The 12,337-nt window shown below is 46.0% G+C and overlaps 2 protein-coding genes across 2 annotated transcripts; one reads left to right on the forward strand and one right to left on the reverse strand.

Moving 5' to 3' along the window:
- The first annotated feature begins 2,301 nt into the window (after positions 1 to 2,301).
- LOC109908289 (zinc finger and BTB domain-containing protein 39) lies at positions 2,302 to 6,861 on the forward strand. Its single transcript, XM_020506892.2, has 3 exons — positions 2,302 to 2,657; positions 3,062 to 4,729; positions 4,917 to 6,861. Exons 2-3 carry the CDS (start codon positions 3,092 to 3,094, stop codon positions 5,829 to 5,831), a joined length of 2,553 nt encoding a protein of 850 aa, XP_020362481.1. The 5' UTR covers positions 2,302 to 2,657; positions 3,062 to 3,091; the 3' UTR covers positions 5,832 to 6,861.
- Positions 6,862 to 7,984: 1,123 nt separating this feature from the next.
- Positions 7,985 to 10,524, reverse strand: LOC109908290 (G-protein coupled receptor 182). The gene is made up of 2 exons (XM_020506895.2): positions 10,288 to 10,524; positions 7,985 to 9,828 (listed from the first exon to the last, which is right to left on the reverse strand). The coding sequence occupies exon 2, from the start codon at positions 9,823 to 9,825 to the stop codon at positions 8,734 to 8,736; it is 1,092 nt and encodes a 363-aa protein (XP_020362484.1). The 5' UTR covers positions 9,826 to 9,828; positions 10,288 to 10,524; the 3' UTR covers positions 7,985 to 8,733.
- Positions 10,525 to 12,337: the final 1,813 nt, after the last annotated feature.

Below are 12,337 nucleotides of genomic sequence, written 5' to 3' on the forward strand. Positions count from 1 at the left end.
TGGCTAAAAAATGCTACAACAATGCCTGGAGAAATTATGGTAACTCTGCCAGATAACAGAAATACACATCATAAACGTTGACTAAATATACATGTTCTACATATACTTAGAAAGATACACTTCTTCTTAATAAAACAGCTGTGTTACATTTATTTTTAACTTTACAGATTTCGTTCACTAGGCTATAATGTGAGTCGGCGCTCAGGAATTAGCATTTTGGCTCCTCCACAGAAACCCAAATTTATCACATAAATGTTCCCTTACCTTTGCTGTTCTTCCATCAGAAGACCTGGAAGGGTTTATACTTACCAAAAACAGCTTTAGTTTTGAAGTCTGTGTCTTTCGGTTATCAAACACGACATATTTCGGTTGAAATGCAGCCAAAAAGTAAAGTTAGTTCGCACCAAAACGTCGAAATTACATATTATATGTCGACTAAACTTGTCAAACTTGGTTCAGAACACAGCGTTAGCATGCTATATAGCTTCACCGCAATTCTCAGGACAAAGAGAAACACACGCATCGTTTAATCAATCTTGAAAGAAAGACACCACAGGCGCAGAATGCGCGTGAGATCTCGCGCGACCGAAAGGATTCGGCCCGTCATTAATCTCGTGAGCGAGCGATTCACACAATGAGAAGCCCCATTGAAAGCGGACACCGCGCTGAAGGCATAGGAACTGTTCCCAGGACCGTAGGTGCTTGGGAAGGGTGGGGGCGATGACGTCAAAGTTGGGCCAACTTTTTGGATGACAAGAGAGAGTTTGGGAGAATGAGTGCCCTGAGAGTTCTGCTTTACTTACAGACATAATTTAAACGGTTTTAGAAGCTTTAGAGTGTTTTCTATTCAATAATATTTATTATATGCATATATTAGCAATTATTTACAGATTTTTTTTCTGTTTACTATGGGCACGCATTTCACCAACGGGGGCAGTATTCTGCCCTAGCCTTAACAGGTTTTAAGTTAATACTTTGTAGCGCCACCTTTTGCTGCGATTACAGCTGTAAGTCGCTTGGGGTATGTCTCTATCAGTTTTGCACATCGAGAGACTGACATTTTTCCCATTCCTCCTTGCAAAACAGCTCGAGCTCAGTGAGGTTGGATGGAGAGCATTTGTGAATAGCAGTTTTCAGTTCTTTCCACAGATTCTCAATTGGATTCAGGTCTGGACTTTGACTTGGCCATTCTAACACCTGGATATGTTTATTTTTGAACCATTCCATTGTAGATTTTGCTTTATGTTTTGGATCATTGTCTTGTTGGAAGACAAATCTCCGTCCCAGTCTCAGGTCTTTTGCAGACTCCATCAGGTTTTCTTCCAGAATGGTCCTGTATTTGGCTCCATCCATCTTCCCATCAATTTTAACCATCTTCCCTGTCCCTGCTGAAGAAAAGCAGGCCCAAACCATGATGCTGCCACCACCATGTTTGACAATGGGGATTGTGTGTTCAGGGTGATGAGCTGTGTTGCTTTTACGCCAAACATAACGTTTTGCATTGTTGCCAAAAAGTTCAATTTTGGTTTCATCTGACCAGAGCACCTTCTTCCACATGTTTGGTGTGTCTCCCAGGTGGCTTGTGGCAAACTTTAAACGACACTTTTTATGGATATCTTTAAGAAATGGCTTTCTTCTTGCCACTCTTCCATAAAGGCCAGATTTGTGCAATATACGACTGATTGTTGTCCTATGGACAGAGTCTCCCACCTCAGCTGTTCATCCAGAGTGATCATGGGCCTCTTGGCTGCATCTCTGATCAGTCTTCTCCTTGTATGAGCTGAAAGTTTAGAGGGACGGCCAGGTCTTGGTAGATTTGCAGTGGTCTGATACTCCTTCCATTTCAATATTATCGCTTGCACAGTGCTCCTTGGGATGTTTAAAGCTTGGGAAATATTTTTGTATCCAAATCCGGCTTTAAACTTCTTCACAACAGTATCTCGGACCTGCCTGGTGTGTTCCTTGTTCTTCATGATGCTCTCTGTGCTTTTAACGGACCTCTGAGACTATCACAGTGCAGGTGCATTTATACGGAGACTTGATTACACACAGGTGGATTGTATTTATCATCATTAGTCATTTAGGTCAACATTGGATAATTCAGAGATCCTCACTGAACTTCTGGAGAGAGTTTGCTGCACTGAAAGTAAAGGGGCTGAATAATTTTGCACGCCCAATTTTTCAGTTTTTGATTTGCTAAAAAAGTTTGAAATATCCAATAAATGTCGTTCCACTTCATGATTGTGTCCCACTTGTTGTTGATTCTTCACAAAAAAATACAGTTTTATATATTTATGTTTGAAGCCTGAAATGTGGCAAAAGGTCGCAAAGTTCAAGGGGGCCGAATACTTTCGCAAGGCACTGTATCTATTTGTCATCTATTTTTCTCACTGTTTCTATTTGAAACGTTTATGAACGGTAAGTAAAATAAATAAAATATCTCCAAAAGTAAAAGTCTGTTTTTATGGCCCTCTGGCTCCTGTGTGCCACTGTCATCCAACCGTTGGGGGGCAATACTGCCAAATATTTGGTTTTCAAGCAGCCTTCCAGGCATTATTTTGTTTTACGTCATTGCTGTGCGACTGGAAACGACCGATAATAAAAAAGGAAGCTATTGAAAACGTTGACTAAATGGTCGAACATACTGCCTTCTATTGGTAAAGAATATAATATCAACATGATTTATGAAAGACTTTGTCTATCCTTGTAGAAAGGTGTTTAGAGGTTTGCATTTTGTAGAGTTTGGAATTGGATCATGGCAAACGTAGAAAACTGATGAGCAGCTAGCGTTAGCTGGCAAGCTAGATAGCCTAACAAATTAGCATTCAATGAAACTTGAAACGTTACAATGTTTCCCTAGTTTATTATGTATTCGAGCTCTAATAGCTACCTGTTAGTTCAATAAGTATTATATATTTGTTTTACAAGCATGGCACTCGACAAAGCTGCACTCCCCTTAATCTCACATTCAATCAATGGCGCTTGATACTGGATTATGTTATTGCGGATTGATTTAGGCTAGACAATGACGCTGTTGGCTTCCCCTTGTCTCTTCTCCTAGTTGGGATTTGAGTAACACCGCCAGGGAGCGATGAGGATTCGGCTGCAGGGCTCAGGCCACGCCGCTGGCCTCCTCGCCGAGCTCAACCACTGCCGTCTGTCCCGCCTCTTCTGTGATGTCATCCTCCAGGTGGGGAGCCGCGCCTTTGCAGCGCACCGCGCCGTGCTCGCATGCGCCGGAACCCACTTCCGCAGCATGTTCTCGGGCAGGGGGACCCAGATCGGAACCTCAGGAGCCACGACAACGTACACTCTGGATTTTGTGTCCCCGGCCAATTTTGAGAAGGTGCTGACTTTCATCTACACTGGAGAGATCTTCACAGACCTGATAGATGTAGGAGTGCTGTATGAGCTGGCAGAGAGGCTGGGGGTGAGAGAGCTGGTGAGGGCCTGTCACTCTACCTTCCCTGACCTGCAGCAACCGGGCTCTGGCTCTGCAGACTGTGTGGTGGATGGAGACCTGGACCCTGGCATGGTTGTTGCTGCAGCTACTGCTGCTGGGTCATCCGTGTGCTCATCCTCTGCAGCGTCTTGTTCCTCCCTGTCATCATCTGCTGGTCCCTCGGCTGCTCCTACTCCAGCGGCGGCCCCCTCACCTCTCCCCCAGGGAAGCAGGGTGGCCAGGCTGGGCCGGGGTGGTGGACACACAGCCCCTCTGTCCCTCAAAGCAGAGGACGTCCAGTCTCACCTGGGCTATGGACAGATGGCCGAAGACAAACGGGTACAGCTGACAGGAGATCAGCAGAGTTCAGTAGACATGTCCACTGTAGCTGTTGAGGCTACACCTGGACCTCCCCTGCAGCTGAAGACTGAGGAGGTGGTGGTGGGAGACGGGGTTGATAACGGTGAGGAGGAAGAGATGGTAGTTAGTGGGAGTAGGGCTGGTTCTGTACCTCCATGTGTATCTGACTCCTGCTCCTACCCCGACTCGTCAGCCCAGCTGGGAGGGGACATCTGTGGGGTGAGGGAGGCCCCTTCGTCCTCCTCTGGAGACCCCCTGGACAGCCTGCAGATGGGAGTGGTGGAGGCTGGGGTGGGAGGTGTGAGCTCTGACCATGCAGGGGTCATCTTTGGGGGGGAGGATGAAGATGATGATGAAGAGAACGAGGAAGAGAGAGAGCATTTGCAGGGAGATGAAGAAGGGACTGATGGAGGAGTGGACCAGTGGAGACAGCTGGCTGGAGAGATCATCGAGTTGAGCGATGGCGAGAACTACATGGAGGAGGAAGATGAGGAGGAGGATGAAGACGAGGACTTGGTGTGTGTGGAGAACGGAGCAGCGGTCATTGCAGGGGGTGTGAACACTGGCCAGGTGTCGTCGGTGCAGGGTATAATGGCGTGTAAAGCCTGTGGAATGGCACTGTTGGCCGACTCTGCTTCCCTGAGGGCCCACGCAGAGACCCACCTCACTGAGACAGGGGCCTGCAGGGTGTGTGGGGCATCTTTCCCCGGAGACCGTGGCGCCAGCATCACCCACGCCTTGTCCCATGTGGTGTTCTCTTGTGACATGTGTCATCTCCAGTTCAACAGCCAGGCCAAGTTGGTACGCCACCGGCGCCAAGCTGCAGCCAGGTACACCCTCCCCAGTCAGCTCCACAACGCTACCCAGGGGCACAACGGGGAGCTGCAGTGTGCTGTCTGTAACAAAGCCCTCACCAAGGACTTCCAGGTCAGTTTGGTTTGCTCTACTCTTCCTGAGTGATTTTGCGTTTTGGCTAATGGCGACGGTAAAATATATAGATTGACATAGCTCCATCAAATTCATTGAACTCGAGCACACCTATTGCATCGAGGTGGCTAAGATATCTATTTTCCCTCCTTGTATTGTTGACATACTGTCTCTCTCCTTCCCCCAGGTCATCAGGGATCACCTGCTGAGTCACGTGTCCATCCAGTCACTGAGCTGTGGTGTGTGCCAGCTGCCCCAGCCCTCCCTATGTGCCCTGCTGTGGCACGCCCTCACCCACCTCTCCCTGCCAGTCTACTCCTGCCCGCTCTGCGCCTGCGGCTTCCTAGATCGCCCTCTGCTGGACAGACACATGTTCCTGCATGCTGAGGAGGCCGCCACTGACAGAGAGGCCATGAGGGCTCATAAAGCAGCCGGACCAGAGGGAGAGGAGGAGCTGCGTTGCTTCTTATGCCCACAGACCTTCCGCTCTGCCTCAGCTTTCCAGTACCACCTGAGCTTTCACACCAACGAGGCCCAGGGCAGCCAGGGGTGGGCAGGGAAACGAAAGGCTGACCAGTTAGAGTACCCTTCCTCCTGCTCCTCCTCCTCCCCCCTGGAGGCAGGCAGCCTGGGGAAGCTGGGCAACATGGGCTTCGGCCTGGGCTCCTTCAGCCTCTCAGACAAGCTGCTCCAGGGGGCCGTGGCAGCTGGCTTTCCCACAGGCCTCCTGTCCAATGGGAACTCCATGGGTGGCACCATCCCCCGGGAGAAATGGTACCGCTGTCGCTTCTGTGGCAAACGCTTTGCCCACTCTGGCGAGTTCACCTACCACCTGCGCATCCACACTGGGGAGAAGCCGTACCAGTGCAAGGTGTGCCTGAGGTTCTTCCGAGGGCGCTCCACCATGATCTGCCACTTGAAGACCCACGCCGGGGCACTCATGTACCGCTGCACCATTTGCGGCCTCTACTTTTCTACGCTCAAGCTGGTGTCCTCCCACATGGACGTCCACAAGGACCACCTGCCTCCAGACTTCAACATAGAGCAGACCTTCATGTACAACGACCACTCCAAAGAACCCCTCCCCGCCCTGGACACCTGATCAGCTACTCCTCTGGTGTCTGTCTTTCACTTCCTTTTCTTCCCTCCGTCTCTTTGTCTGCCTGTCTCTCGCCCATTCTCTCCCTCTTTTCCACTCGCTTTCAATACCTCTTTCTGGTTGTGGACCATATCTATAGCCGTGTAGAATGTATTTCACTTGTTTTATGTCTGTATTTCAGATGGTATTATGGATCGAAGAGACCTGTTTTGTAGCATAGTGTAGCCGGAAAGGTCATCTTTCTTGGAAGAAGCTTAGCCACTTGGTGGCAGTATATCTATTGTGGTCTATGGAAGGAAGGACGTGCTACTGTTTACTGACTGTTTTCAACGCAAGTCCATTGGCTTTTCCTAAGTTGCAGTCAAACGTTGTCTTAAGTGTCTTATTACTCAGTTTTACAAAAAATGAATTACATTTTTCTATCACTGTACGCATTTTGTCAGTTACATGTACATCCATTTTTATATTAAACATGTGACAGACCATTCATGTATGTCTGAGTGAAACAATATTTGCCACGCTGCACCAAGCATATGTACCCATTAACATGGGTTAAGTGTACCTGACCCATCATACTTTAACTGAAGAATGGGAGGATGAATGAGGCCTTGCTGTATCTGTTCCCAAGGAAACCATTTAGGTACATCTTCCTCAAAGCATTTATGTAGTGCTAGACTATAATGCAGACATTATATAGTAGTTCATATGCGTTACTGATCAGATGGTATGAACGGTAGTTTCCAACCAGAGTGCCATTTAGTCACGCAAGAGTTTAAAAAATCACAGGAAATCATGTCTGCCGTGTCTCAGCATTTCAAAGGCACTACGTTATGAGTATTGTGTTTTGTAGACTTGTGGTCCTTCAAGTGCTCACTTTGGGCATGATGACATTTAAACAACTATTTGGTGTCTCACCTCATCAGTCGGATTAAACTATTTATTATATTTATTATTTTAATGAGAACTATGAACGTTGGCCTTTATATCTCGTTTCTAGTTCTGGAAAGAATAAAGTAAATATAACAAATGTTGATCTCACTGTCGAGTTCCTTTTCGCTCCGAACCCTAATGCTTTGTTTTTTCTTTATTGTATTTGATCTGTTATGTTTTCTGCCACAGAATACATTCATCATTACATTTTAATGATGCATATGCATTTATGCACAATTTGCGTGTTTATCTAGATCCTGCTTTAGGGACTGGTGACCTTTGAACCTGTAATGCTGTTCTGTTCTTGGTATGCTGCTTCCTCCCATTGTGCTGTATGTGAAGTGAAACCTAAGCCTTTTCTCCCTCTTATTACCATGTCAACATCGTTAAACCAACATAAAATTCCTTCCGGACTTCCCAGTGAAAGCAAACTTAGGCAAGTATTCAACTAAAAAACGAGGACTGATTTTGTACAATCAGACCTGTGTTGAAATAATACTCAGGGTATTTTTTTATATTACTTTCAGACATTTGGAACTATTTTGATATTTATTTGAAAAGACAAGTAGTTGAATATTGGAATGTATTTGGAAATACTCACACTAACATGCATTTAATAACCCATGCATTTGAAAATAAGTACTTAAATACTTAAAAATAGGCTATTTATAGGACATTTAAATACTTTCAATGTTGATTTGGGACAGATTTGAAAATACTCAAACAGAAAACAGGTATTTAAGTAACTAATCAAATGTAATTTTACCCAGGTCTGCATAAAATAAAAGTTATACCATTTAAGAGATGTTTTCCAGATACAGATTAAACCTAGTCCTGGACTGAAAAGTTTATTTAATGGAGAATATCCATTAAAAGTGCTATTTAGTCCAGGACTATGCTTAATCTCTGGGAAACCAGCCCATCAAAAATGTAAAGATGTTGCATTGTTACACACCAGATAGGTGCAGTGAAATGTGATGTTTTAAAAGGTCAGTCATAGTAGTAAGGCAGCCCGTAGCAAATTAGGGTTAAGTGCCTTACTCAAGGGCACGTTAACAGTTAATTTCACCTTGTTGGCTCAGGTATTTGAACCAGCGACCTTTTGGTTACTGGCTCAACACTAGGCTACCTGCCTCCTACTACGGGAGCTATTCATAATCTTGCCTTTATTTTTCCCTATTGTAAATAATCAAAAGGGGAAGTTGATTTTGATATTAACACAATCATCCTGTTTGAAATACTTTTATTCAATACATTTACAAATTCAGCAGAACAAAAAAAATTTGCTGTGGAAATTAAGATCTGTTTATATGTTTGTGTAATCAAAATGTTTTACATTTAGCAGTTTCATTTTACAAGTTGTTTATACTCATTAGTTATAAGTTTTAAATCTCATCTATGTTACACAGAGGAAAATGTTTATTTGCGAGGAAGCTTCTCTTCACCCAGCGATGTAATGACTAATTCTGTCCTCCAGAAGTTCCTAGATATTGGTGCCACAAGTTCCTGTGGAAGTTCAAAGAAAAAAATCCGAAAGTGTTTCCTTCCTTCCTCTGTTTACAACATTATTGATGTGCTGAAAGAGAAAAATGGGAGACAGATGAGAGGGACAGAGAGCCCATCATTTACATGACTATTTCTTAGTGACCAAGGCTGAATCCTGATTCTCCATAAATGTGTACTTGCACACTGCTGGTCATGTTTTCTTTTGTTTTATAATGTAAGAAACTCCTTTCAGCCAATGCTTACACCAATCAAATACTTTGAAATGAAAGCGTGCAAGTGTACACTTTGGGAGAAGGGTGAACAATCTGGACCCAAGAGAGTCAGACTAAGAAACCTTGTCTTGTGACATGTCTAGCCTGTGAAGGCAGCACACGCTTCAGTAACAGCTTTCAAGTTCCCCTTTCCTCCATTGTCCTTCGGTGATGATGGCTAGTTAAGTCTCAATGTGACACTGTGGTGCTTCCTTTTTCTACAACCCAGCAACATCAGAGTGACTGGTGCTCATGTTGCTAAGCTTGCATTCCTTCTTCCTAGTGTCTGGTCCTCCTGCGTTGGGTGCAGTTTCTTGGGGATTCGACCCTCCTGGGAACTCCCTGGGTACATAGTGGACCACAGCGTTGATCAGGTTGGAACGGAAGCTCTTGCTGAGGAAGTTGTAAAGGATAGGGTTGGCGATGCAGTGGAAGAGCGACAGGCCCTCAACCACACCGTAGGAGTTGTAGAGCACCTCCACTGTGTTGCAGCTGAACACGTGAGGGTCCAGATCATCCACCATCATCAGGAACAAGACGATGTGGTACGGCAGCCAGCAGAGGACAAACACCAGGGAGTACACATGCACCAGCCAGACGTCCCGTTTTCCCTGCACGTCTGGAGCGGAGCGCACCGCTCGGGCTATCAAGATGTTACAGGTGACGATGATGGAGGCCGGGCCAAGGAACTGGAAGATGAGGCAGAGAAAGGAGACGGAGACAAACCACTCAGTGTAGTTGTTCTCTGGCAGCATGTAGCAGCCCGGCTCGTCCCACTCCAGCAGGTCCATGTGGACGTTCTCCAGCAGAGCCAGGAACAGGGAGAGGAGCCAGAGACCACCGCAGAGTAGCCAGCGGCGACGTCTGGCTACGGGGAAGCAGGCAGGAGACGAGGGCCTGGACAGGGACAGGTAGCGCTCCAGGGTCATGAAGGCCAGGAAGAAGGAGCTGCTATAGAAGTTGATCACGTAGATGAGGTGGGTGACTTTACACAGGAAGCGGCCCCACAGCCATACCTTGTCCATGGTCACCTCCAGCATGTAGAAGGGCAACATCAGAACCACCATCAGGTCCGACAAGCTCACGTTGATGACGCAGAACAAGACGCCGTTGGCCGAGTGGCGCCGGCGCCAATTGACCCAGACCACCAGGGTGTTTTCAGCCAGCCCCACCATGAACAGCAGCAGGTAGAGCAGGAACAAGGCGATCCGCTGATAGTCCTTATCCAGATTGAGGGTGCACTCGTAGACGAACCAGGGCGTGCCATTGAAGAAATTTAACGAGGAGTTGTGCAAGTCAAATTCGTTCATTGTCTATTGAAAGCAGAGGAAATTGTTAGCCGTGTTAGGAGTTTAGAATTGGTATAATCAGATTAAAGTCAGACATAATGTAAGCAGTGGAGGACGTGCAGTGGTGAAACATGCATTTCTGTCTGGTTCTGAGCTGCAAGATGAAATGTATATATATATATATAGTTAATTTTTTTAATCAACCTGAGACAAAGTCAGACACTATGGCGTATGTGTACACCAGCTAATTTGAGATAATCATAATTTGCTGTTCTCCCCCCAGTTTTCCTCTTATCATAACAATACAGCCAAAAAATGCATGAATAAATGACTTTATGTAGATCATAATGAGGTAATTAAATAATAAATATTCACAAATTAAGTTTTTCATGTTTCACTCTTAGTGTATCAAGTCTAAACTCAAATCGTTAAATTCTACTAGAGGTAAAGAACAGCAGGAAGCCGTACTGTTGTGATACATACAGTACCTTGATGTGCTGTGGCGAGGAGAACCTGGTGATAGATGATGAGTGGTTAGGAAAGGTCCCTCAGGGCAGGGGGTTCTGGTGGTCTGCCTGCCTGAGGCTGAGGCTTGGAGGAGCGAGGAGGCTGGACTGGCTCTGGGGTCCTGGAGAATCTGTGCTTAGTTCAGGCTGACTGGACTGACAGACAAAGCCCTCTCCTCCCCCGTCCTGTCTTCTCAGTGCCAGAGTTGACAGGACATCCTAAGAAGGGGGGTGGGGGTTGGTAGTGTGGAGAAGAGCAGGAAAGCCTTGACTGTGGAGCTGCCAGGGGGGAAATACTGGCCTGTGTCCCAAATAGCGCCCCATTCCCAATTTAGTGGATTACTTTTTATTGCCTTGTTTAAAACTAATGCATTATATACGGTGCCATTTGAAAAGCTGTTACGGGGTCAGTGTGACTGGGTGTAACAGGGAAAGCAGCCTACCTAGAATTTCTACCATTACCTCCATAACAGCTGCAAACTTAGCATTGTTGCTTAGTACATCACACACATTGTATGCTCCTCTATCAACCCTTATATTTCCTTCACATATAAATTAAGTGGTAAATACAGTGCATTTGGAAAGTATTCAGACCCCTTGCCTTTTTCCACATTTTTGTTAAATCAAACATTGATTAAATAAATGTTTTTCTTATCAATCTACACACAATACCCCATAATGATGAAGCGGAAACAGATTTGCAAATGTATTAAATATAAAAAACAAATACCTTATTTACATAAGTATTCAGACCGTTTGCTTTGAGACTCAAAATTGAGCTCAGGTGCATCCTGTTTCCATTGATCATCCTTGAGATGTTTCAAAAACTTGATTGGAGTCCACCTGTGGTAACATGATTTGGAAAGGCACACACCTGTCTATATAAGGTCCCACAGTTGACAGTTGACAGAGAAAAAAACCAAGCCATGAGGTCAAAGGAATTGTCCAAAGAGCTCCGTGACAGGATTGTGTCAAGGCACAGATCTGGGGAATGGTACCAAAATAATTCTGCAGCATTGAAGGTCCCAGAGAACACAGTGGTCCCCATCATTGTTAAATGGAAGAAGTTTGGAACCACCAAGTCCCTTCCTAGAGCTGACCGCCCGGCCAAACTGAGCAATCGGGGGAGAAGGGCCTTGGTCAGGGAGGTGACCAAGATCCCAATGGTCACTCTGACAGAGCTCCAGAGTTCCTCTGTGGAGATGGGAGAATATTCCAGAAGGACAACCATCTCTGCAACTCTCCACCAATCAGGCCATTATGGTAGGCCAGACAGAAGTCACTCCTCAGTAAAAGGCACATGACAGCCCACTTGGAGTTTGCAAAAAGGCACCTAAAGAACATTCAGACCAAGAGAAACAAGATTCTCTGGTCTGATGAAACCAAGATTGAACTCTTTGGCCTGAATGCCAAGAGTCACGTCTGGAGGAAACCTGGCACCATCCCTATGGTGAAGCTTGGTGGTGGCAGTATCATGCTGTGGGGATGTTATTCAGCGGCAGGGACCGGTAGACTAGTCAACGGAGGAAAGTACAGAGATACTTGATCCAGACGCTTATAATAAATCCTGCTATGCCCTCAAACAGGCAAAACTTCAATACAGTACTAAGATTGAATCCTACGACACCGGCTCTGACGCTCGTCGGATGTGGAAGGGCATGCAACTATTACGGACTACAAAGAGAAACCCAGCCGCGAGCTGCCCAGTGACGCGAGCTACCAGACAAGCTAAATGCCTTTTATGCTCGCTTCAAGGCAAGCAACACTGAAGCATGCACGGAGAGCACCAGCAGTTCCAGACGACTGTGTGATCACGCTCTCCGTAGCCGATGTGAGCAAGACCTTTAAACAGTTCACCTTTCACAAGGCCGCAGGGCCAGACGGATTACCAGGACGTGTACTCACTTCACTGACAATTTCAACCTCTCCCTCACCAAGTCTGTAATACCTACATGCTTCAAGCAGACGGGGGGCAGCAGGTAGCCTAGTGGTTAGGGCGATGGACTAGTAACCGAAAGGTTGCAAGA

The sequence above is a fragment of the Oncorhynchus kisutch genome, linkage group LG17 (genome assembly GCF_002021735.2).
Source record: "Oncorhynchus kisutch isolate 150728-3 linkage group LG17, Okis_V2, whole genome shotgun sequence".
In the NCBI taxonomy this organism is placed as follows: Eukaryota; Metazoa; Chordata; class Actinopteri; order Salmoniformes; family Salmonidae; genus Oncorhynchus; species Oncorhynchus kisutch.

Bases quoted from the DNA above. Each gene is read 5' to 3' on its own strand.
- LOC109908289 (XM_020506892.2), top strand. From the start codon at position 3,092: ATGAGGATTCGGCTGCAGGGCTCAGGCCACGCCGCTGGCCTCCTCGCC. The intron at 4,730-4,916 runs GTCAGTTTGGTT...TCCTTCCCCCAG, and splicing joins CCCTCACCAAGGACTTCCAG to GTCATCAGGGATCACCTGCT.
- LOC109908290 (XM_020506895.2), bottom strand. From the start codon at position 9,825: ATGAACGAATTTGACTTGCACAACTCCTCGTTAAATTTCTTCAATGGC.